We start from the raw sequence: 26409 nt of genomic DNA, 5'->3' as shown, positions 1-26409 counted from the left end.
AAGTTGTCATTTTAACATAAAGTTATATTAGATTATTTAGAGGGACATAATTAATTAATTTATTAATATAGTATATTGACTTATTGGACATAAAAACCTGTCCTGCCGAGCTCAAACTTACTAGGACTTTTCATGGACTGGACCGGACAACCGACTATATTTTCCAACCCATTTATTCTTCAGGCTAAGTATCAGGTAAGTGTCTATCCTACTCATATACAGCCCTAGACGAGATCATTGTATTCTTTTTCTGTGAGATTATTTTATATTCAGGAGCAGAGGGAATGAACCCTTTTCCCATAAACTGGCATGCAGCTTGTTATTTGCATGGCAACAGATGAGGTAGATTGATTAATCATCGAATTTAACGATCCAAGTCTCTTCTTGTCGCACTTGGACCGCCCAATGATAACTCCAAATGCGTGGGTCAACCTGAAACGAAACGTGCTAGTTTTCGTTGGCCATGGACCCTCAAGTTGTTACGTTACCAGAAAAAAGCCAAAAAAAAAAAAAAAAAAGAGTCATGCCGTAACCCGCAAGCCGGATCCAGGGGGAAAGCGGAAACGATGAAAAATTTGGGGAAAAAAAAAGAAAAACAAAAAGGAAATGACGGCAACATTCCACATGGAGTCCTATGATTGGTCGGAATTGCAAAACGCTCACCGCCATTGGTCAGTTTGGAGAGGAACACGTTGCCCTCTTGCAAAGCGGGGTGGGTCGTTTCCATTCCATTGGCGTAATCACTTCCATCCTGACTTCGTGGAAGCTGGACTCGGAGACTGTACAGTAAAATCAACGAGACAAGCAGAGATAAAGGAAGAAAATTTGGAGCTCAAGGGAAGCATATTCGCCATTTGATTTTCATCGGAAAACCTCAATATAGCTGGTTCCAAATTAAAGATCTGATACGAGAGTCCTAATTTTTTTTTTCCGCTCGGAGAGATCCAACTCTCCCGTGATCTCTCTACTTCCCTAAACGTTCATGGCGCATCGAAGTGCTAAGCTGTTGTTCTTTTTATGTGCTTTCTGCTATTTCCTCAATGCCATTGCCGGGTATCGTTACTCCCCACTCTTCTTTTATCCATTTGCTCTCCTCCAAAATGCTCTGATCCTTAACAATACAAACTATTGGACTTCACCTTATCTTACTTTTCGACCTTTTGTAGAAAGACCTATTACGATATACTTCAAGTGCCGAAGGGCGCGTCGGACGAGCAGATAAAGAGGGCGTATAGGAAGCTGGCGTTGAAGTACCATCCCGATAAAAATCCAGGAAATGAAGAAGCTAATAAGAGATTTGCTGAGATCAACAATGGTATATCCGATTCTTTAGTTGATTTTATGGGCTTGATTAACATTTATTTGGGTGTTAACGGATTTTCCCCCCCCCCCTTTTGGCAAACATGGTTTTGACGTACTTTGTCTTCGGTTTGGGGTTGCATGGTTTTTGATGGCTGACAGCTTATGAAGTATTGTCGGATGGCGAGAAGCGAAAAATCTATGACAGGTACGGTGAAGAGGGTCTGAAACAGCATGCTGCTAGTGGAGGCAGAGGAGGTGGAATGGGGATGAACATCCAAGACATATTTAGCTCGTAAGTTCTTGTTTACCTTGACTATAAGCATTGTTTGGTGTGAGGCGCATTTAAGAGTACTTCTTATCACGTGGTGCTCGAATTCTTTCTCGACTAATTTTTTTTCCCCATCGCAAGGAATGTCATTTTTGTGTTTTATTCTTGAACTTCACATTATCTAACACGCCAGATCGTTAATAGAGGGATAGTATTACGAGTATCCTACTTACTACAACGTCTTCGTCTGTTCGTCTGACATGGTGAACTTTAGCCAATTGGATATAATTGTTGATCTTTTGTTTGTATAGCAAGACTTCTATTTATTGAAATTTTGTAACAATGACCACTTCTTTCATCGGTAACCCTGACCGCTTCTTTCAGTTTCTTTGGTGGAGGTTCAATGGAGGAGGAAGAAGAGAAAATTCCGAAAGGTGATGATGTCATTATCGAATTGGATGCATCTCTGGAAGATTTGTACATGGGAGGTACATTGAAAGTAAGTTTATTTCTATCTGATGTTTTAAGTACGGGGAACAAAACTATATGTCTACTGTGAAGTTTTACCTATCAGGCAGAATTAGGCTATTGAGCTTATCATACCTTGTTTAATTCTGTATCATTTTGTGCTGGGGATTTGATCGCTATGAAATTTTGAAATTGGAATTATCAGATTGGTTTTTATATGACAAAATGGCAACAGCAAGGCTAGATTCAATGACAGGATCCAATGACAGTAACAAACAGAACTAATTTGAAACTTCTGTATTGTAATATATTCCGGTATTTTGATACATGTGTTTCACACCCCATTAAATATCTGATTCGCCTGGATCATATTCTGCATTGGCCATTTGTCCCCACGCTCATCCATCTTAGCCCCTGCATCATGTAACCAAATACTTTACTGATCAATGCTTTGGCCACTAGCCAGGCATGTTTGGGAAATATTGCAGTAATCATCAATTTTTGTGGTATATTAATGTATTTTGCCAAAGATTTTATGTCCTGTTTTTTGCTTGAAGTTTGAATTTTCTGTCTAGGCATTATTTAGTGGTTTTATTCTGTGTATGGTATTTTCATTGCAAATGTCAGGTTTGGAGGGAGAAGAACGTTTTAAAGCCAGCACCTGGAAAGAGACGCTGTAACTGCAGAAATGAGGTTTACCACAGACAAATTGGTCCTGGGATGTTTCAACAGATGACAGAGCAGGTAATCATCATCGCTAGGAATGTTGAAGGAATGCAAGGTTATGTTTATATGTTTCTTTTCCCTTGTGGATGTGTATTCTGTGCCATAGTACTCCAGCAATGGTTAGGGTACTGTGCAGGTTTGTCTTATTTCTGTTGTTGATGTACCTGGAGGCTTTTGACCCAATATTCTGTGTTTTCCTGTCCAGGTTTGTGAGCAATGTCCCAATGTCAAATATGAAAGGGAGGGGTATTTCATCACTGTTGATATCGAGAAAGGCATGCAAGATGGAGAGGTAAGCGTTCAGTGTCTCCCAATATGAGCTTAAATAATCGTACACAATATTATATAGTTGTCTCTTGGGACCCGACCCACCCATGCCAGCCAAAACAGATCATAGGAGACTAAGGAGGGAAAGGCTGTAATTATGAAGGAGGGAGAAATAATAATGTCAAAAGTAGTCAATAACATGTTGTTAGGGGTGAAACAAAAACAAGAGAAGGAGAGAATTTGGGCCTAGTAGAGAGACAACTTCTCTCAGATGGCATTTGTTTGTTTGTGCATCATGTTTGTTGTTACTGTATCTGTGTGTGGAGTCTTAGTTCCTGTGATTTTGGTGAAGTCAGGGTTGTTACGATTTGCAAAGCATTAGCATAGATGGCCATTAACTCAGATATTCTTTCATAATAACTGTGTGCTCTAAGTATGAACTCCAAAAATGCGTCTGAACTCTGAATACAATGACGCCTATGATCCAATTCTATGTCATGGCATGTGAAAATAGAATTGCTCTCACTCCTCCTGTGTACTTTATTAATTCAAAGAAAAAACTGATGTATATGAATCATAGTTAAGGAAATTTAATAATAGTATGTTTCATATTTTAGATTGCATTGACTATTGGTCATGTATGGTAACAAATTCCTTACTTTTCACAGGAGGTTCTGTTTTATGAAGATGGTGAGCCCAAAGTGGACGGTGAAGCGGGGGATTTGAGGGTTAGTAACTGAGTCATTTTGTATTTGTTTTGGCGTTTGTTATGTATCAATGTCACGTTTACTAATGCTTGGTACTTTATTTTTTTAGTTTCGCATCCGGACAGCACCTCATGACCTCTTTAGAAGGGAGGGCAATGACTTGCACACCACTGTTACTATAAGTCTGGTAAACATTTCGCATTCATTGATATGGGTATCAAATTATGATTGTGTAGTTAATGTAACTGGACTATACTGACCACAGTCGAGGCGTGTACTAAGTAGTAACAATTAATAAGCACAGCGTTGAACTAAGACACGTTTCTTAACGAGCATGTTACCACCATATGTCTCTATTGGCATTATAAAGTGTTAGGGTTCAAACTTCAGCTTTTTATTTCCTTCAGGTTCAAGCGCTTGTTGGTTTTGAGAAGACCATTAAACACCTGGATGAACATCTGGTGGACATCGGTTCAAAGGTGAGCATATCGTCCTTGCATATCATAATTGGTGTTCAAAAGGATTAACAAGCACACATCTGATGGACTATTTTTGACTCGTCAGGGAATTACAAAGCCCAAGGAAGTTAGGAAGTTCAAAGGGGAGGGCATGCCGTTGCATATGAGCAACAAGAAAGGGGATCTGTACGTAACTTTTGAGGTTCTTTTCCCCAGGACCCTGACAGAGGAGCAGAAAACACAGATAAAATCAGTTCTGGGTTAGTGCCCAAAGCCCAGGTTAAATAGTCCAACATGTCCTCAACCTAACATTATTAGGTTCTCAGAGAATGAAAGCCACGGGATTCCCCTTTTTTGTTAGTTGAAAAATAGGTGTATATTTTTCCATTTTAATCAATGCGCTTGTTGAAACCCTTGCCTTCCTGAGTCGTGGCATATTTGTGTCATCTTTCCCTTTACCAGGGAGCAAGGAATATGTAACGCAGATTAAAATATCTTATCCTTGAAGTCGTCTTTCAAGTCCGAAATCATTTACGTGTGAATAACACATTCTTGTCAGACTCTCATTTTATATTTTGGGAAACATCTCGCCCATTTCAATTTCCCCCTGATTTTTGGCCAGAGCTCTCATCGTAGCAAAATGATAATGTAATCATTGAAACCACGTTTGTTCGTTTATGCTTGACAAGGAAATCCGAAAGAGTTAGTAAAAAGCAAACGGAATGCGCAAAAAGGAAAAAGGAGTACTGGCTTCATTTGGCGATGAAATTCGATTAAAAAATAATTTGAGAGATAGGTATTGAATGACCCTGGTGCTTCTCTTTGAAAAATAATATAAATTATTAAATAACAAGTATAAAGATACAAGTGAAAGACTTGTGCCAAAAAAAAAAAGAAGTCATCCTGGGCTTATTTACACATCCTTCGTAATGCGTCGGATTAAGAATTTTGCAATTTCCCCGTGGTTTTTTCACCATTCCTTCACAGATGACACATTGATGGCGACTCAATTTTAGGATTTCAAAAGTTTCGTCACTGAATTCTTTTGGCGAATAAGGGCTAAAACCCACTATGGCCTCACGCAATAAATAGAAAAAGGCAGAATGCTTTGTAGTTGAAAAACCCTCATTCGGGTTCATCTGCCTCAAAAACCTTCCTCAGCTTCTCTTCGTCTGATTCAAAAACCTTTCTCGCTTGTTTCAGCTCTTCATTCATAGACAGCAGTTCCGTACAGCGATTAAGTTTTGGCAAGTCCTGCAGCGTATAAAGAATTTGATGCATGAAGACAAAGATCAGTATCTTGCCTGGTTGAAACTTATTAATTCAGAGAGAATTTACAATTCCTGAGCTTATGTTTGATTGCTATCTTAGGTATTCAGAAACTAAAGCAACCCACTTAGGATGACTCCATTAACGATAAGGACAATTTATGTCAATTTTGGTTACATGGAAGGCACCGTTGTGTCAAGGAATGCAAGACTAGTTCAAACAAACAAAAAAATAAAGTCAGAACTCTGAAGTTAGTCACTTGCTATTCCCAAAACACGTGTAAATGTTCCTAATCATTTTATGTATCCCCTGTAATTTCCGCAGGAGGTTAATCTAGTTTGATACATATTGATTGATACTTCTAAGTTCTAATGAATTTTTTGGTGTTAGCTTTGATTATTGGCAGTAGGCCTTTGTAAAAATACTGCCAAAAAGCCATTGATTACTACTGATATAAACATATCAGAATAGCAGATTCAGGGCAGTAATTTGAAAGAGTATAGATTTAAATTCTAAACTTGTTTCTTGCGGAACAGAAGGTTTCAGTCAATATGAACTCAGGAAAAATATTCTAAACTTAGAAGCGTTCTCGGTGCATATAAGAGTTTACGGAAGATTTTTCATTTTTTGCATTAAATTCTTCCTTTTCCCACCCTACATGGTCCACTAAGGTGTTGTCTTATGAAGGGATTCTAAATAACTCTGTCATGGATACGATATAATGCAATAAAATATATCTTAATAATTTTATGCTCCAAGTAAAAGTTTCCCATGTAAACTTAAAGAGGGGAAAAACGGTACCTTGCGAATCAAATACAGGAAATCCTCAACTGACATCTTTCCTCTCTGCGATCCAATATCTTGGGCTTTGTGTACCTAGAGAAGGGCAAAAAAGGAAGAAGAAGACCAACTTATTTGTGGCATTCATTGAGCAACCAGAGACAAATACACAAAGCCTTGAGGCAATGCTTACCAGTTCTGTAACATATTCCACAACGATGTCCTCCATAAGTGCTACACTTTCAGGCAGTGGCTAATTGTGCAATGGCAAAAAACAAATAAATAATGGATAGTAATTCTTACATTTCCTTTTTGTTATACCAAAAAGGTTTAAACCCTCAATCTATCCATATCCCACACACCCTTGCCCTCTCAGATAGCTTAATTCTTGTATTTTCAGTTTAATATAAATATGTATTCAAAATGATCGATAATAACACTTACATTCGGATCATCTCCAAAACCGTACATCATATGTTGCACTGTAGCAACAAGAAAGAGGGTTAAAAATAGAAAGTACAGATAAATTAAAATGTTTCAAGAACTCACAAAATGATTCTTACACTCCTTTTGGAAAACGCCTCTTTTGCGTTTGGAAGAAGTTTCAGAGGGCTGTGAGGATCCAGTTCTTGCTTTTGACGAGGGTCCGGCGGAGGAACTGCTCATTTGCGCCCAAGTTCTGCCGCGTAAGAACATAAAACCAAAAACAAATATCTCAATTAAGTTTTATTTTCGAGAGGATGGAACCCATTATGAGACACATCGAAAAATAGTTCAATCGGGGAGAAGGAAAAACGAATAAAAAGAGGGTTGACAGAGACTTGAGTCGCGAGGGGATAGAAAAACTCCAAAACAGAAGATTAGGCGCTATCGAACCGCAGAGAGAACACGGAAATACAGAAGTTTATAGACAAGATGGCACTCAAATGTAAAGGTGTAGAAGTGAAATACTACCTTGTAATAATAGGGCAAAAGAAGAAGAACTTGTATCAGGCAACTAGAAGAGCCACGAAGAGAGGGCGATTCTCCGAACAGCAATAGGTGAATTGAAAATCACAGTGGCGTCTCGCTGGTCTCTAGTCGCCCCGCGATGGGGACGTCGGCTGTAAATTGGGTTCTCCTTGACCCACAACTGCGTTTCACCCCCTTGGGCCTTTAGCCCGCCTGATCAAAAGGCCTGAATAATAAATTCCTGTTCAACCCCATTTTTCCTCTAAAATGCTCCACTTGACGCAGCATTACACGCATCCATGATCCAATCCTAACCTCGTTAACGAGCTTCTATAATTAGGGTAGGAGGCAGTATATATCTTCCCCCCCCCCCCCCCCCAAAAAAAATCCGCATTCGTAAGTTGCGTTTTTTTCTTTACTCGCCAGCATTGCAGGGTGGGGAAAATTTGTGAGTAGATTTTTTATATTGTTATCAGTAAAACGTATTGGCTGGCCGAAACAAATATAAAAAAAAACATGCTTTTTAATTAACAAATACAATTTTGTGCGGGTCCAGCCTCCAGCGGGTCTCACTATATCAAATCTGGGCAATGAAAATTGGTAAATAGGATATATGATTTTTTTGTTTGTAAGATTAATCCGAGGATAGATTATTTGCATAAACTGTAATTCACTATTCATCTTAATTAATTTTATCTGCCTCAGTTATGTACCATTTAGACTCCTGTCACAAGACATCTCCAATATTTTATATTCAAAAACTCACCTTTTATTTTATTTTGCTCTCCAGAGGAACCCATCTGCGTGAGTTTGATATATATATATATTTTTTGTGCTGCCGTATACAATTAAGACAAAATTCAAAAAAAAAATATTTAAAATTTTAAGATTCTAAATCAAGAATAACTATAAAAATGTGTTGTAATTTGCTTTTCAAATATTATCAATTGTTATTAAAATATAGCAAATAAAACTTATTTGAAATTTTAAAATTCAAATGTTTTTTTTTTATTCTTCCTACAATTAAATCTGAAAATTTGGATACTAGAGGTAGCGCAAATTAGTTTAGTTTGCGGGGTTAAAAATAATAATATTGAGAAGGCAAGTTCATTGAAGACCAAAAAAGAATTCGTTAAGAAAAGCATGCCTCCTTTGATTTCAAACAAATCCTAAGCTTATTTGTTGCTCAACCACTCTTTTAAAAGCCCCCTCTCCTTCTCCCTCCATTTCTTCTCCCCTCTCTCTACCCCGGTCGCGTTTATACAGAATAAGCAGAATACCTGTAATCAACCAAAAAAAAAAAAAGAATACCAAAAACCTGGTCAATTTGTTTGGAACCTGGACGCCATTCGAACTCTGGCTATAGCATAATTCACAAGGATTCCGCATTGCATATAAAGCACGAACAAGTTGCTTATAAACAGAGACGTAGAAGAGAAGGGTTCAAGAATGGATACTCTGTGCTTAAGATGTGGAATATCTGGGATAGTTCCGTCCATGTTAATAGGGGGCTCATTGGATGTGAATTCACACCCATCGCAAGTAAGCGCGGTAGGTCGGTCCACAACGGAAAAACCATCCCACAGGTCTGTATTCCCCAAATTCTCGTTTAAATACCCCCTGAAATCTCTCTGGCCAGGACGAAGTGGGAATAGCAGGGGCAACAGGCCGGCCTTCGACAACGCCGTTTTGGTGGATAACGTGGAAAAGAAAGCTATTGACGAGGACAACGAGAGTGGTCCCGAGGATCAAAACAAAAGCTGGTTCTTCCAGAGTTTGTGCGTCAAGTCTATGTGGACGGAGAAACAAACGAAGGGAGAGGTGGGTAACAAGGAAATTGAAGGGAAGTGTCCGATTGATGATCAAAGAAATGAGTCTGGCGATGATGGTGGTGGTGGTGATAATGATGATGATGATGATGATGAGTGTGCTGTGTGTACGGCTGATGAGGATGACGAAGAAGATTTTCAATTCGACAGGGACTCATTTTCAAGAATGCTTCGGAGGGTGTCGTTAACTGAAGCCAGATTGTACGCACAGCTGTCATACCTGGGTAACTTGGCCTACTCTATACCCAAAATCAAGGTAGGACATGATTCTGCTAATGGTAAATTGGCTACGTTATAAGTGTTCCAATGATAGGCTATTTGAATATCAGGTCTACTCTGCCTTCACTAATTTTGTGAGACTCAGGAATACTCTTTTATTTATTAATTTTTGGCAGGCGCATATAGCTTGACAATGAAAATCTCAGTAGATGCGGATATGTTCTTAGTTCTTTGCAAATGCCATGAAATGGTTTTATAAGTTTCCATGCAAAGCACGTTACAGTAATTTTGTGTTGTGGGATTTGTTATTTCAGCCAGAGAACCTCTTGAGATGTTGCGGTCTGCGTTTTATAACTTCATCACTGGACAAGACAAAACTGGCAACAACTGGAAAAAATGAGGCATCGGCTGATCCTCAGGAAGTTGAAACTAATGAGAAGGACAACGGAGAAAGAAATGAGGAGAACAATAAGCATAGGATGAATGCATCTGTTGCTTACCAAACTGCTCCCTCGACTGTGCATGCCCAGGCCAAGGACATGTCTGCTTCCAATTTCTCAAAAGATGGGGGCGGTGGTGATTCTCTTGAGGAAATCAGTGACAATACTGGGGGGGATAATATGTTAAATACAGAAGGATCATCTGTGAAGGTTACTACTGATTCAGTGAAAGAAGTGGTTGCTGGGAAAGAGGAGGTGAAACAGGCCGTTGCAGATGATTTGAACTCAACTTCTTCGTCACCTTGTGAATGGTATACATGCGATGATGACCAGAGTGGTATTAGATTTTTTGTTGTCCAGGTAGTGGGAATAATGGCAAGATATATGTTAACATTTTGCTATGTAGTTGTTTTTAGCAACTGTCAGCTATTTAATTGGTCTTATAAAAACCACTGGAAATTTGGAGAGTGAAATCATGATGGCAGACCACTTGTTTATGGGTTATGCTTCACACTCATGGGGCTGGGTTAATGCACCACGAAGTTAGGGTATATTATGGGTATTCTTTGTCATAATTGAATTTATATTCAACTCGCAGGGTTCTGAGTCACTAGCATCCTGGCAAGCAAACATTCTTTTTGAGCCTATTCAATTCGAGGTAATTTCCTATTCTAAAGACCAACCCCTTCTTCACCTTTTCGAGGTTTCCTAATACATAACTCTTGTTGTTCCCCATTTGTAATATATATTCTAAAATGTACAAACAAGTTAACATTAATGTTTCTCAGGGGTTCGATGTCCTTGTGCACAGAGGTATATACGAGGCTGCTAAAGGTATTTATCAACAGATGTTACCAGAAGTGCATGATCACCTAAAATCTCGTGGTTCTTTTGCAAAATTTCGTTTCACGGGGCATTCCCTTGGGGGAAGCTTGGCATTACTTGTAAATCTCATGCTGCTGATCAGAAAGGAAGTACCGCCCTCCTCTCTGCTTCCAGTAATAACATTTGGTGCTCCGTTTATCATGTGTGGAGGGGATTATCTGCTGGACAAGCTTGAATTACCGCGAAGTCATGTTCAGGCAATTACATTGCACAGAGACATAGTTTCACGAGCCTTTTCGTGCAATTACCCTTGTCGCCTTGCAGAGCTACTGAAGGCTCTTAATGAAAACTTTCGGAATCATTCCTGTCTCAATAACCAGGTAAAACTCCACTATTCAAGAGGCAGAACTGAAAACTGAACAAGGAATTCAAACTGCTTCTCTCTGAGTCTCCCGATTACTCATACGTGATTTTTAATGCAGAAAATATTATATGCACCGATGGGTGAATTTCTAATACTACAACCAGACGACAAATTTTCCCCACACCATCACCTCCTTCCCCCAGGAAATGGTCTGTATGTTTTGAGGGGTCATTTTTCTGATAGCAGTCAGTCAAGAAAGCAACTTCAAGCTGCTCAACTGGCATTCTTGAACTCACCTCATCCACTTGAGATCTTAACTGAGCGATCTGCTTATGGCTCCGGAGGAACCATAATAAGAGACCATGACATGAAGTCGTATCTAAAAGCTGTGAGAACTGTGATGTGTCGGGAATTTGAGAGTCATCATAAGGTAAGAAGATGGCACCGACGGAGCGCATGGTGGCCGCCGATGGCTCCCCCTAGTAGAATTGATGCCGGCACAATTAGCGGGAGGTTGACGGAATCGGTCAATGCTATCCAAGACGCGTCCACTTTCTCCGGCGCCTTACGGACAGGGGAAGGATCATGGAAAAGGTTCTATAGGATAATTGCGTCACAACATATGCATTTGTTCATGGTGATTTCATTCCCTGCACGAATGTTAGTATTGGGAGCATACAACCTCATTGGGTTCCACTAGGTTATAAAATTCATCACTTCGGAGTACGTACGTAATAGTGTATCGGATGGAGTGAGCTACTTGTTTAGCGCCAGAGACTGTAGATTATTCTTTATTATTTCCAATCTGCAAAACTAATTGGGCCGAATGAGTAGAAACGTTTTTTTTCCCCCCGAATTGTTGATAATAATTAAACATGTGTACGTAACACTTTAATATGACACTAATTTCACTTGTTCATCACACACACAATTTTATATTTTTATTGATTGCTGACATATATAGATTTAACCATACCTGGCCCCCCAACAACCTAAGTGAATAATAAAGGATAACAAACGGTGTGGACGGGATAGGAGAATAACTGATAAATCAGAGGTCAATCTTGGCAGCCAAGTAACAAGAGTGAAATGCCAGGCCACCAAAAGTCATAATGTTGGAAAGGGAAGATAATCCATGGATCATCCCAAACTTCCTATTCATGGCTGCAAGCCTTGGATTTGCTTTGGCCACTTCCTCATTCTTGGAGTCCCCAACTTCATCCCCGATATTGTTTTCTCTCTCCACCTTGTGCCTTTGCCTCATCATCTGCATCGCCGAATACATAAATAACGGCATTAAAATCAATACTCTGCTCTCTAAGTAAGTAATTATTACAACCTCAGTTTCACGGAAAATTTATTTCATCTTTATACAGTTTTTCGGATAAAAGCATCTATTGGTTTCTGATTGGCTGTGACTGGGATTGTCCGAGCGTGAGAAATTCTAAAATAAAACCGGCCGGATTAAAAACCCAATTGGTCTTTATTAGATTCTAAGCAAAACACAATGCAGGGAGAAAGCTACAAATAGAAGAGGACGGGTCGAATGAATTTCCCATACAAATGAAATGGTGGGGAAAAAAAATTATAGATTGAAAAAATATTATTAAAAGAATTTGATGAGTGGCTAAAAGGAAAATAAAAGAGAACTCACCTCAATAGTGATGGGCGTAAAGACAAACAAGTTTGTGAGGCTGAATGCCAAGGAAGATAGCAAGAAGCCAAGTTGGTATCTTTCAGCAGAGGATGAAGATTTCCAGGGATGTTGATAGCCGAAGGAGGCAACAGATATGGCGCAACAGATAGCAACCGTTGAGAAGTATGCAGGAAACATCTTGCTTTGAAGGTTCCCAAACTGATGCCTCGGCAAATTCCTAAATACAAACTAAACACTTTATTCTCCCACATTAGCACTCGCTGAGTAGAGAAAAGCAAACAACTCACGGACCCATGATAAATTTCTGACATGAATTTTCTTCTTCTTTTTAAACGGTTCTGTTGTAAAATAATTAGCCGGCCTGATTATCGTCTCTATAAGAAATAAAACCTCTGCCGTAAAGAGCCTAAATTTTCAGTGAAAATGTGATACTTGTTGACTATGAATTCATTCATGAATAGGCTAAGAAGATTGTTTCAGTCTAATAGCATAAACACAACCGACGACGAAGGGGGAAGGAAATTGGAAGGAAGAGAAAAAAGATTGAGTACTTGAACATGATGATGCCGCCGATGAAGGTGACCCAAAGAACGGTGCCAAAGGCGGCAGAGAAGCTGAGGAGATGTGCCAGCCTGAGGTAGGTGGAAAGTTTGACGGAAATACGAGCGTCGGACCCCGATCGAAGGGTCTGAGGAGAGAATAAAACTCCGGCGGCCAACAAAGCAAGCCCCGCCAACAGTCGAGCAAGCCAACCCATCCTTGTGATTGATCTTTCTCTTACAATTCTATAAATTGGAGGAAGGAAAGCTGAATGGAGCTATCAACCACATATAAATGAAGGCTTTTCGTTGTTGTGATGGGATCTGTGAAGGTCGTGAGAAGACGTGGTTTCATGCGTCGCTGACAATGATTGGCTAACGGTTTATGACTTTGGAGTGTGGGTTCAGTGTCAGTGCATGCATGCTGCCGTTTTTTCCACCAATGCCATTCATCCTCTCTCATTTCTTTCTCTACGTTGCATCTTCAACCTTGGAAAGGTTCTTGACCGACAAGTTCTTTACTTCTTTTAGCGAAAGAAGTCAGAAGTTGGGCCTTGAATATAGACCTCAGTAAAATGTTTGGGCCCATTTCAAGCCCAATGCTGAATGAGTCGAATCATATACTCTACATTTGGTAACGTTCACTGTCGCTAGTTATTATATTTCTAGACCAGGCAAAGTACTTGAAATCAACTGAGAAGACATCCTAATCTCTCCCCTTTTCTCAGTAAATTAAAATGACTTTATTCTTTTAAATTAGGATCTTAATAATGTATTTTGAAATCCGAATAATCTCTTATTCCGTTTCTTTTCTTTCTTTTTTTTTAAAAGAAAGGTGTCGTTACTTTGCACCGTTAAATCTGAGTGCAGCACAAAAATGATAGTGGAAACTAATTGATATTTTTGGAGAACAAAAGAATACTATCTCGTATCCTTAATATAAGAGCTAGTTAATTAATTTGAGTAGATTTAAAAAATTAATTAAGTTAGATATTTGTAATAAATAAATATTGTCGCCTTAAAATATCCTTGTTAATCAGGTGTATTAGCTACAATTACTATTTAATGAGACATTTAACATATGTAACTGCTATAAAGACTATTTTAAAAAAAATAAATATAAAAAATAAAATGGATTGAGGTTTTGTATTTAGAATCACATTAAAAGTTAAACTAACTTTTATACTAAGAAGAAAATGTAGTATTTAAGAATGGTAAGTGTAGTTAAAATGTGAGGTCATGAAAAGTTTGAAAAAAAATAGAAATAAGGAAATAGGAAGGGTGGAGGACGAATGGGTTCACACTTCACAGCCCATAGAGGGGAGAAAATTCCAAGCCCCTTTTTTTTTGCGACAAAATGTTGGGTAAGAGAGCGGGCTCACTGACAAGTTTAAGGTAGGGAATCTAATTCATAATTTACCGAGACTGACCCAAGTAAGAATGTGCATGCACTCAGTTAATCCTCGTCTTGGTAATACTCCGACTTTATTTGGCTGTGAATGTATCTTCCCAAACGCTGCGATGATTTGAAAAATCAAGTCTCTTTTTTTTTTGATAGGGGTGTCCAACCTTTTTAACGTTGTATGATTGGCTAGCCAGTTTGGATGAGTGGGAAGAGTGGCAGCTCTCCCCAAATGCTCCGTGGTACAACTGTCCCTTTGCCTCGTGCCTTTCCTCTGCTTCTTCTATTTTGTTTAAAGACAGTAGCTTATTTTCCACGTCTATTTCTTTTCTTTTTTTAAATATCATTCTCAGTCTCCACAGCGAATAGCCTTTAACCTACATGGGGGAAGAAAACAGTAGCTCTTCTTTTTTTATAATCATTAATGAAGATAGCCTTTTATCGAGTCTTGTCTTAGACTTTGAGTACATCGGTCAAAGAGGGGCCCGATGCGATGGCTCGTAAAATAAAATGATTTATTTGCAGAATATAAAAGAAAAAAATACGGAATAAAAATTTCAGATTATGAATTCGTTCATTCTGCCCCAATATTTGAATCATTTGACCTATTTTCCCCTGGACTTCCCATGGATCATCAGCCCCGGGGAATTTTTCTTTCTTTCCTTTTTTGCTACTCCCTCCGTTCTTTATTATAAGAGACGAATAACCAAATTACGTTAATAAAAAAAACAGTTAAAATTAGTTAAGAACAATTAATGTGTAAAAAGTATAATTTTTTTTTCAAAAATACCCTCATTAATAAGGAGAGAGCATGAGAGAGAACAATGGTAAATTATTAAAAGAAAGAGAAGTGGGAAGGAGAGAGAGTGTGAGTTGAAGACAATAAATATGAGTAAAATAGGAAATCAACACAAAAAAATAGAGACAACTTTTAAGTGTCTCTTATATATAAAAACATGTTATAAACATCAAATGTCTCTTATAATAAGAAACGGAGGGAGTAATATTTAGGGCCTATGCCCATCTCATTACCCCAAAATATTTTGTGGGTAAGCAATCCCCACAACTTCCCTGTACAACAAACTCCTTGCTTGTTGAGGAGGTTACTCAAAAACATTATAAACGCCACTCATCTCAAAGCTAACATTAATAATTTTTATTTCTTTATTCGTACTCTGTTTTATGCTGATTTTTGAATTGTCATGCGGTCAAAACGAACGTGAATAAATGAAGCCGCGCTTCCTTTTTAGCATATAGGCATGAATCAAAGCCATTAATTATGGTTCACTTGTTATGCACACATATATATATATATGTATATATGATCCTACCCTCGATTCTTTACTTGTCATAACGTGACATAAAGATGCATCCCATGAGTTGTAAAGTGTCCCTCATCAATTTAGACTCGGATCTCCATAAATATGATTTTATACAAACCAGTAATAAAAAAGGAACGTGACATGGAAAAATCACAATGACATTTCATTCACATGCTCGATCAGATAAAACAGTATAATATATTGTAAATAATAAACATTATTATGCATTCGTGCAAAATTTGATATAATAAGAATTAGTTTAAATTTACTGGTGCGTCAAATACAAAGGGAAAAAGACAGAAAAATCCAACTTTAACTCCATAATCCCAAAAACGTTTGGCCAATTTCAGAAATCCCATTTTGGTACCATGAGACCAAATTGGGATTATTATATGAAAGGAAAAGACTAAATTGCCCTTCATTTTAAATATTATTTTTAAAATATCACAGCCCCTACTGGCCGGCCGGTCACCGGAGCTCCAGCGACCGGTCGACAATTGGTCATCGGAGCTCCGTCGGTTGGAAATTTTTTTTTTTGAAAATTTTTACAACTTCAATATAACGGTTAACAACTTTTGTAATGCTATTAACAATTTCAGTATAACAATTAACAATAGCTTTTCTGGGAAATTTAACAAACTCCGGCGACCGGAAACAATTTTTTTGAAAATTTTTACAACTTCAATATAACCGTTAACAACTTTTGTAACGCTATTAACAACTTCAGTATAGCAATTAACAACAGTTTTTCTGGAAAATTCAACAAACTCCGGCGACTGAAAACAATTTTTTTGAAAATTCTTACAACTTCAATATAACCGTTAACAACTTTTGTAACTCTATTAACAACTTCAGTATAGCAATTAATAACAGCTTTTCTGGATAATTCAACAAACTCCGGTGACCGGAAACAATTTTTTTGAAAATTTTTACAACTCCAATATAAACGTTAACAACTTTTGTAACGCTATTAACAACTTTATTATATCAGTTAACAACAGGTTAACAACTTTTATAACTTTAGTAATGCTTTTAACAAACTCAAAAACCTGTTGTTAATTGCTATATTGAAGTTGTTAATAGCGTTACAAAAGTTGTTAACGGTTATATTGAAGTTGTAAAAATTTTCAAAAAAATTATTTCTGGTCGCCAGAGTTTGTTGAATTTTCCAGAAAAGCTGTTGTTAATTGCTATACTGAAGTTGTCACTAACATTACAAAAGTTGTTAACAGTTATATTGAAGTTGTAAAAATGTTCAAAAAAAAAATTTCAAACCGACGGAGCTCCGATGACCAATTGTTTCCGGTCGCCGGAGCTCCGGTGACCGCCGCGGCTGGAGCTTCGGTGACCGGCCGGCCAGTAGGGACTGTGGTATTTTAAAAGTAATATTTAAAATGAAGGGTAATTTGGTCTTTTCTTTTCACATAATAATCCCAATTTGGTCTCATGGTACCAAAATGAGATTTCTAAAATTGGCTTGACGTTTTTAGGATTATGGAGTTAAAGTTGCATTTTTCTGTCTTTTTTCCAAATACAAATGAGTTTTTCCCAAATGTTTTGAAATTTATACTCAGCGAAATTATTATTCAATTCATCTGACCGTCACAGAGAGTAAGCTCTCCACTTGCAAGCATGAAGTAATTCGGATCTTTTTAATTTAAAAACAAAAATCAACAGACAGCGTTAACCTCCTGACAGAGTAGATCACGTGAAGAAAATTTGTTTTTCTTTTCTGTATATAAAAACGCGGAGACAAAAAGAAACAAACTAGGGTTTGAATTTGGGAGGTTGCTCATATCTAGTGCTGGATAATACTTAAGACAATACTTCTTCTTAATATAATATCTATTTAATTAATTTAATTAGATTAAAAAAGTCAGGTAAATTAATTAATTATAAAAAATGTGACACGTTTTTCTAAAATACCATAATCATCTTTCTTAATACTCCATCTTCTTCTTCTACTTGGTTATAGTTAAAGAGTATCTATAGAGATAATTTAAAAAAATAATAAATGAGTCTTATATTTAGAATCAAAACTAATTTAATAATTAAATTCTATATTAAGGTCCCTAAAGTATTATTTACTCATCCAAGCTTTGGAGGAAAAAAAAACAAAGTGGGGACAAAAGAAGTAGTAGGAGATGGCAGATGGAGGATGACATGGTGGCACGTAGGCTGGTGAAAGGGACATTTAAAATGATGAGATCACATGGTGGCACTGCTTTCGTATGTGGCCTCCCCTTTTCTGTGCTCCCAACATTCAAACATCACGTGCTCTTTTTCCCCTCTCTTCATCCATCTATTTTTTTTAATATTCCTCTCTCAATTCAATTCTTACCCTCTTTTAACCCCACAACACCAAGCCTACTCCAGTCATTTTACTTTTACCGCCTTGCACCGCCTAATACGCAAGCCCAAAGATGAGTAATGACTTCGTGATCTGACCTTATGCGTTAATACGGTAGTCTAAAATTAATTAATTAATCTTAGAGCTCAAAATATATCATTGTGCCTGGACTAGTAGATAAATCGGGCCGAGTTTCAAAGTAAGTAGGGGCCTGAATAAAGCGACCTCGTGAGTCGTGACACGTTCCTTTTCTTTCGCCACAAGCCATTTATAAACAGCATCCTCATTTTAATAGTACATGCTAATATTCTTGTGTCAGAGGAGCATCTTTAAAAAACACACTTCGTTAATTGCTAGGTAATCCAAGATGTCGCGGGGTTTAGTAGTGTCCCTGGCAATTGGCATAGCATGAAGGACGAGGATGTGTGTGGGAGGCATGTTTTCCTCGTTCCCACCAATGGCATTCGCCGTTCCAGATCTGCCTCAATAAACAATCCCCTGTTTCGCTTCCCTTTTTGAAAGAGGCAAAACCAACAAAAACAAGAAACTAGTATTTTAACATAATCTCTTAGCTGTGCAATGACTAAATGCGATCAGACAATAAATCCAGCTACATACCAGCAGGCGAAACAAATTCAACCAACCCCCTCAACGGGCTGTTTTCATTATAAAATTCGTTTTCACTTTTGAATTTTGCCTAATCAGCCTAGTGCCCAGGAAGTGCATTGCTTGTTAATTACAGTCACTGATACTCTCTGATATTTTCAGGCCACCGGGAATCCGAGGAACACTTGCCAATATTTAAATAATATATATGACGACTCAAAAACTGTGTTTTGGGAAACCCCTCGAGGCCGCCTTTTATTTAACAAAACAATCACGTTCTCTATAGTCAAGGGTGAAAATTGTGCAATGTACGTCAGTCTGACAGGTGAAATCAATGAAAATGGAAATAGATAGTTTTCCCCTCTAACCCCCCCCCCCCAAAAAACAAAATTTCACTGTTAATTTGGTTCATATCACGCAGTATGAGGAGGGAGATCCAATATAGTGGAACACTAGCGTGATAGGAGTACTTAAAACGAATAGGCAAATGTACCATCCAGTCCCAGACCTGCTTTGAGACATTAATCTCGCCAACTCAAACAGTGGGAGATATTGAAAGCATTTTGGTTGGTGCTTGTCAGCATTAAGGAAGTTCTCAGCGCATGGAATTTGTTGTATTTTTCCATTTACAGAAGGCTCTTTATTACCATTCATTATTAGTTTTGATCTCGAGCTTGAAAGCTTCTTTCATATTACGGCTCTTTTAAAAGAGCGTCCACCAATCTCATAGGTTCAGCACTTACTGAATTAAGGAGGAGTTGTAAATTCTGGCAACAGTTGTATCCCTGCTGCAGAATGCAGAGTGAGTGACAGCAGGAATCACTGTAGAAACACAATAATACTAGTGCTACTTTTGCATGGGAGAAGAAAAAGACAGGCTTTTCCTTGTATCAGAAGCCACGCCTCAAAGCCTCAATTACCATTATTAGCCTTCGGAGGCTGAACCCTTGCCTTCTTCATTTCCAACAACCTTCTTTAAAATCTTCACCGTAATATTTTGTTTTTGGAGGGCTCTGCTTGTTTTCAGATGCCACCTTGGGTTGCTTTAATATGACTGTTGCCTTTAATTACCAACATTTTAACTTGCTGTGTACACATGATTTGGTGATAACCAGCCCTAGCTCCCACATAATATTTGGCTTTATATCAGAAAAATCGCGACTTGAGCAATAAAGGCAAAAGAAGGTTTAGTGGGGAAGTGGCCCCCCCTCATCATGACAAAGAGAAAGTTGATTTGACAATTCCTTTCTAACTTTTTTGTTTTCTTGTATTGAGTGTAGATTAGACTCATGCAATTGTTGCATGTATGCAGGCCTCATGAAAAGAACTGACTACTCTTTTTTTTTGGAAACTTTCCTCTATTACGGCTTTAAAATGTCCTTCAACGATTTGCAACTCCGTATTGTGACCCCGTACGTTCAAATAACCCCATGCATTCTCTTCCTCACAGCAGCAGCGTCCACTTAGTCAGTTGAAGAAAAGTTGAACAGAAATGGCACCTAGTGAGGGGAAAGAGTTCATCTTGTATATGCTCGGATGCTGCAAATTTTTTGGCGGATTCAAAGAACAAGGAAAGTGAAATCTAATGGAATGTCAGAAGAGTCAGCTTCTGAGATAAACCCATGAGAGGGCAATTAAATGCGAAGCGGATAGGACAAGGTGAAAAAAGCCGAGGATGGCAGCTTCAGTCTGTGCTGATTTCTCTCGCTTTCAATGACTCTATTCGTAGCTCCTGTTGCTCCCCCAACAATAAAGGCATTTCATTTACCCATATCAGCTTTATTACTATTGCTCCATTATAAATACTCCATAAATTACTAGTATTAGCATGGCTCTCTAAAAGCCAAATTTATTAAATGGGATTCATCGAACTGAACAGAACAGAAGTCTAATTAAGGGCCGAAGCAGAGGCTTAAATACTGATATCCTGTACATCTGATATAGATAACTACATATATAGGACAACTAATAAAGAAAGATGATACCAGGGGGAAAAAAAAAGCGACAAAATTTTCCGGCAGTAAAAATAATTTCATGTACAATCAAGCAAATGAACCGCCGATTTCCTCTGCCGGCAGCAATCCTAAAGGGCCCTGTTATATTTCCATAAGGATGGGTTTATTAACAGCTCAATGCCTCATACTTCACCGGAATCGGATTGTTAAATCCTGCCTGCGAAAGCATATTCCCGACTGCAGCAATATCACGGCAAAATACACCTTGGAAAACCGACGAATTCGCAATCGAAGAAGATACTATTGTGGGTTTATTTTCCACCGAACAATTATTCCTATTGCCACCCACTTGCTCTGAGACATTCAAATTAGACTCCAATCTGGAAGACTCAGCTGCTTGAGCAGCTTGCAACGCAGCTGCTGCTTTCTTTCTCTGTTTTTCAGCTGCTTCGTCGTCCATGATCGTCGCCATTATACTCGTGTACCCCTTCTGAAGCAATCTATAAAGTAACAAAGCAGACATTTTAGCCCTTTCCTTAACTGATTCGAGATCACGCTCGTCCGCTAGCTCGCACCGATCAATGAAGTTGAAAGCTTTATCAGGCTTGTGTCGTAAGCAAAGCAATAGATGAGCTCTCTCCAACTCCGACCGAGAGCACCCACGTGACAACCCGATCAGAGGATAGTAATCCACGTTATTAGTTTCTCCAGAAGCCACTCTTCGTTTCAGTTCTTGGATTTTCGTGGTGAGAGTGCAGAGTTTCCCTGGAATTTCTCTGTACCTCACATTATGGCGCTTCCATGCAGGACCTGGAAGCTTTCGATCCCGTAGGATCGAATTATACAGAAGTTTCAAGTGTTCAAGATCGTGCAGGCAATCCGGCAAGCATCGAATTGTTTCCAGGAGGGAGGCTCTGGTATCAAGAGCTTGAATGCAAGACGGGTCGAGAGCCAGAGTACGATTACAGTCAGCGATAGACTCTGCTATGCGACCGGCGGAGCGGTAGGAGGAGGCTCTGAGCATGTAACACTCGGCGAGAAAACCTTGCGGCACACTGCGGCGGCCTTCAACTATTTTGGAAAAATGACGGATTGCTTCAGAGTAGAGACCAGCATCGAGGGCGGCTAGTGCGGCCGTGCGACGTCGAAGAAGGAGCTTAATGTGGCTGAGGAGTTGGGTGATGCCTTCGAACTCGGTGAGAGGTGTTTTGGGAGGAGTGGAGGGTGTTGGGTTGTTGGCGTGCCCGGAGAAAGTGAGTGCTGATAAGAAGAAGCTGTCATCAGACCAGCAAATGCTTTCGCGGCGGAAGGCGTCGCCGGCAATGCGTTTACCCGTTTGAAGAAGGACCATTGCATCCTCCATTAGACCTAGATGGCAGCATGCTTTACCCAGAACCAAGTACCTGTAGTTTGCATTCAAATGAAAACAGAGTTAACAATTATCGTTCTGTAACCCACATCTCAAGTCTGAGAAATTAAACGAGCACACTGTAATGACAGATTTGAGTAACAATCTTCAAGAACGAGGTTTCCCACATATCTAAGGACATTCAAAAAGAACCCGTTATTTTTATTAAGTATATATATTTTTTCAATTGAGGAAAAGAATAGAATTTCTGTTGGAGCCAAAGATTTACATTTATCTATCAATCTTGAAATTCAAATTAATTAAGAAACAGCAACAGCATTTCACATTGCACATGCAGAAAAATGGCAATAGTAAGCAATTTGTGTGCTTTATATTTTAAAAATCATGACTGGAAACCAATTATGATAGCTGGCATGATCATATGCTCAGTGTAACATGGACACCGATCTGATTTCAAACTCAAATACAGACAGCAATAATCGAAACCAAAGTAAAGAGAGTCCAAGTTTAATGGAACAAAGAGACGCTAAAAACAATGGAACAGGAATAGAATAATAATATGTCGATTTACCTCCATTGCCCTTCTCCGTCGCAGTTTTTGAATAGTCCTGCCATGACTCTCTTCTTCAAGTCCGATACAGAGAAGCACTTGAAACTCTGATCCCGACACGGCAACTCGGACGAAGAAGAAAGGAGCTTCACCCCCTCCCTCGAAAACTGCTGTGACGAATTGTCTGAAGAAAAGGAGGCTGAGTCTTCGCTTGTCATTTTGAGGCTGGGAATGTAATCCTGCAGCATATCGGCCACCTCCTTGAACCGCCGCAGAAACAGAAGAGACCTGGCTTTGAGTTCCAGGGCTTTGTCTTGACGTGGAGAGATGGCCAGAGCCGCGTCTAGAAGGTTCAGAGCCGAAGCGATTTCGCCGTGTTCTTGGGTGGCAATCATGGCGCGAGCGTCTTTAATGTATTTCTCGACAATCTACAGACACAAGCAAGATGTTAACAGGGGAAGAAAGCTTCGAATTAATCAATTCCCAGCAACAAAACACAAATCAAAGACATTGCAAGAAAGGAGTCAGGGGAAGCTAGTTAACCTTACGGTTGGTAAGCCACCAGTGCTTCTTATCGGAAGTGTTGGGGGAGGGAGAAGTGACGGCCATGATGGAATGATGGAGATGAAGAACGAAGCAGAAGAAGATTCAATGTTGGATTGAAACATCAAATTGCAAAGGTCCCTTTCTCTCTCTCTCCCTTCCCCCAGTTAAAGCATGCACATATTTCCTGTGCTCTAATAATGAGGGGAGAGAAATATATAGGGAGAAGGAAGAGAAAGAGAGTTTCAGGACTGAGAGGAGGAGGAAAATGAATTCATGTAAATGCTAAATACTGGGGAGGTGGGGGGGGGGGGGAGAGAGAGGCAGCGTAGAGTAAAAGCTTTGAAAGAAAAATGGACAGCTTTGACCCTTATGGAAAAGCTTTCATCCTTCGCCTTCACAGCTGGCAACTCATCACATTTTCTCTCTCTTTCGCAAGTTTAGCGGCTTATATTATAGTAGGTTTCTGACTCTTTCATTTTTTTTTCCTTAGGGGTGAGATTTTTTTTTTGGGCCATCAAGGATGAACAGTTTTTATGACGCTTACATTTACATTTATATTTATTTATAATTTTATGTATCCATGGCAAGACGAGAAATTTTCCCTTTTTTTAAGTAAAAAATTTTCTTTTTCTCTGAATAGTAAAATGACCTATTGCCAACGAAACTATAGTTATAAAAAAATGGCAGAAATAATGTGACTGATTGCAGCCGGTGATAACCACTTTATAGACGATAACCGGTGACCAATCACGAGTCCTCGGGTTTACCAACAGAGGAAAAAAAGACTCTCGCAATTTATTTTTTAAAAAAATTCCTGCTAAAATGAGCAGAACATTTGGTACCTAGCTAGAATCGATCACCAGTATATGACTAAAAATGAAATCATGGAATTTCCAATCATTTATTAAATTCGACAAATTTTAGGCGGGTGAGAATAGCAAATTTGACTGGCATAATTGAAGTGACGTGCAATCCCACCGAATCCTTAATGTTATTGATGACATAATTATATTCACTAACCGATTAGACTCGAACACATCTAATTACAATGTCAGGTTTGTCCAGGCGCGTTTACCCTCCGGATCAGGTTATCATTTTTAAGAAGGCCCTCGGCTTGTTAATTGTTCTCTTCCGTAATCCAAACGTTCATCATACTCTTCACTGAGAGTTCAAAACTTGCGACCTCACACTTAAAAAAAATTAAAAGAAATACTTAGTTTCAGTTAGGATATAATTGTGAGTTGAATTGGCATAAGATAACTATGCGTTCCAGCCATATTGGATCAGGCCATGCCAACATGTGAATTGGAATAAATGGGGAAGAAAAACTATTTTTATCATATTCGTCACCACACGAGCTGCAGTGTCTATGTTATCACAATCAAATCAAATAAATAAACAAGTCAAGTTTACCAGGATTCAAAAAGAGTCTACCACCTCTAGTACTTAATATAACATCTACTTGACTGATCTTGGGAGATCAATCAAGTCAAATAAATTATTTTAAAATATAATTTTTTTTAAAACTGGTTTGTTTGACTTGTGAAAAAGATTGATATATAATCTAATGATGTACATGTATCAATACATGTTATAATTAAATAATTTATTTAGTTTTTAAAATTATTTTAAATTAGTTAAACAGATCTTATATTACCGGTTAGGAACATCATTAATTATTACTTATGTAAAACTTAGAATTTCGGATCATTAAGCTATGTTTTCTCATAACATGACATTGATCAGCCACCGCTTTTTCAACAAATAGATGAAGCCGAATGAAAGAACCAGTCTATAATAAGGCGTACTTTATTTTGTTGTGCAGTAATGAATTCACTTTTTATTGGGGGAAAAAAACTACTACGAGAGATGCGCCAGAAAAGTTTGTCCAGGTAGCCACGTGGTAAGTTTTGAAGTGAAAATAAATCCTGTTAAAATTTTTAGAAGATCCGTCACAAACTCGCAGCGTACAAAATCCACAAAGCCTAGTGGGCAGAAAACGCTTGATGACGAGAGCAACTCACAAGTTAGTAACAGCAGAGTGGAAGAGGAAAATGCCAATAGTATAGTATTTTGTAACAAACTTGAACGATGTTGTTCTCCGTATGTGCTTCTTTGTTTTGTCACGGCTCCCACAATTTCTCCCTCATTGTGTCTCTCCTTCTCATGGTTTTTGCCACGTCGTTGCTTTTTTCTTTTTGCCATCTTTGCCACTTCGTTTCTACCCTCCTCCGAAATCTCTGGTTGTCGTTATTGGTCTCGTACCGTCTTTTGATATGACAACTTTTATTGGTGCTTGTAATCAATTCAAACATCAATTTACTATTTTATTGACCACCCGAAGAAATATTTTAAAATATTTTAGCCCCGGCTGCTTATTTTCCAGTCTGGAATTCGGAAAATGAGAGGCGTCGAAGTCATTAAAAACAAAATGAGAATATTGATGTTTTGTAAAATTAACAGTTATAAAGTATAAGTCCTGTCTTATACTTTAAGTCTGATCTTACAGATTATTCCCACTCTGAGTTCAATTTTAGGAAGCTAACTGTTAGTGCGAAGGATCCAAAATATTTATTTCCGTCCACATTATTGGTTAATGAACTGCTCTTTCAGATGGAAAAGCTTTAATTTCCCCTCTCTGGAAAATGACGGCCTTGTTGGAATTGCCCAACCGCATCAGGATCCCCTTGATTTGGAATGCTGCCACGTCACCCCATGGAATCTCCATCCACGTGTCCTTTCTTATTTTGATTTTTCTGAATGTCAATTTTGCAATTTTTTAAATTATTTTTTTGGGTTGGCCACTGTTGAAGGTATTTGAAAACCAAGTTCGCCATATTAATAATAATCATTGCAGGGGGCGACTCACGGGAAGTTTTGACTTAAGCTCACGATTAAACTGTTGGCTAGCACGAGGCGAAGCTAACAGTAAATTGTTGACTTAAGCTCAAGATTAAACTGCGCGTGACAAGTTAACAGTAATATATGCTCGAGGCGAAGCACTAGCCAGGGAAGAAACCACGTTTTAGACAGGAGAAATAATTGTCAATTGTTAGGCGTCTTGTCACATTCATTATATTATCTCCGGTCTTAATTATAAGACCCAGTTGACTGATTTGAGGAAATTAAGGAAAGAAGTTAAGTTAGTTATTTGTAATAAATATGTGTTGTCTTTCCCAAAATATCCTTACTAATCAACTATATTGGCTAAAACTATAATTATTAAAAGGACTACCTTGA

At 38.5% G+C, this 26409-nt stretch overlaps 5 protein-coding genes across 6 annotated transcripts; 2 read left to right on the top strand and 3 right to left on the bottom strand.

Annotated features, from left to right (window-relative positions):
- The first annotated feature begins 749 nt into the window (after positions 1-749).
- LOC114728351 (dnaJ protein ERDJ3B) lies at positions 750-4809 on the top strand. Its single transcript, XM_028915240.1, has 10 exons — positions 750-1053; positions 1167-1315; positions 1462-1594; positions 1955-2069; positions 2666-2782; positions 2970-3056; positions 3700-3759; positions 3848-3925; positions 4146-4217; positions 4303-4809. Exons 1-10 carry the CDS (start codon positions 983-985, stop codon positions 4459-4461), a joined length of 1041 nt encoding a protein of 346 aa, XP_028771073.1. The 5' UTR covers positions 750-982; the 3' UTR covers positions 4462-4809.
- A 382-nt stretch (positions 4810-5191) lies between these two features.
- LOC114728353 (transcription initiation factor TFIID subunit 13) lies at positions 5192-7308 on the bottom strand. Of its 2 annotated transcripts, none has more exons than XM_028915243.1 (6): positions 7200-7308; positions 6809-6927; positions 6690-6727; positions 6439-6498; positions 6267-6341; positions 5192-5450 (listed from the first exon to the last, which is right to left on the bottom strand). In XM_028915243.1, exons 2-6 carry the CDS (start codon positions 6909-6911, stop codon positions 5322-5324), a joined length of 405 nt encoding a protein of 134 aa, XP_028771076.1. In that variant the 5' UTR covers positions 6912-6927; positions 7200-7308; the 3' UTR covers positions 5192-5321. The 2 variants fall into 2 exon arrangements, with proteins under 2 accessions (XP_028771076.1, XP_028771075.1); XM_028915242.1 differs by having other exon boundaries at positions 6809-6924.
- Positions 7309-8645: 1337 nt separating this feature from the next.
- Positions 8646-11573, top strand: LOC114728378 (phospholipase A1 PLIP2, chloroplastic-like). Its single transcript, XM_028915281.1, has 5 exons — positions 8646-9281; positions 9559-10044; positions 10283-10342; positions 10473-10889; positions 10992-11573. Exons 1-5 carry the CDS (start codon positions 8646-8648, stop codon positions 11571-11573), a joined length of 2181 nt encoding a protein of 726 aa, XP_028771114.1.
- Positions 11574-11732: 159 nt separating this feature from the next.
- LOC114728352 (transmembrane protein 205-like) lies at positions 11733-13332 on the bottom strand. Its single transcript, XM_028915241.1, has 3 exons — positions 13082-13332; positions 12528-12747; positions 11733-12140 (listed from the first exon to the last, which is right to left on the bottom strand). The coding sequence occupies exons 1-3, from the start codon at positions 13285-13287 to the stop codon at positions 11925-11927; spliced, it is 642 nt and encodes a 213-aa protein (XP_028771074.1). The 5' UTR covers positions 13288-13332; the 3' UTR covers positions 11733-11924.
- A 7289-nt stretch (positions 13333-20621) lies between these two features.
- LOC114728349 (uncharacterized) lies at positions 20622-23418 on the bottom strand. Its single transcript, XM_028915238.1, has 3 exons — positions 23167-23418; positions 22645-23051; positions 20622-22107 (listed from the first exon to the last, which is right to left on the bottom strand). The coding sequence occupies exons 1-3, from the start codon at positions 23230-23232 to the stop codon at positions 20871-20873; spliced, it is 1710 nt and encodes a 569-aa protein (XP_028771071.1). The 5' UTR covers positions 23233-23418; the 3' UTR covers positions 20622-20870.
- Between the last annotated feature and the right edge of the window lie 2991 nt (positions 23419-26409).

The sequence above is a fragment of the Neltuma alba genome, unplaced genomic scaffold (assembly GCF_004799145.2).
Source record: "Neltuma alba isolate B1F8T4 unplaced genomic scaffold, ASM479914v2 tig00012535_pilon, whole genome shotgun sequence".
In the NCBI taxonomy this organism is placed as follows: Eukaryota; Viridiplantae; Streptophyta; class Magnoliopsida; order Fabales; family Fabaceae; genus Neltuma; species Neltuma alba.
Note: the sequence above shows the minus strand (reverse complement) of the source record. Positions and strands in the feature narration are given on the sequence as shown.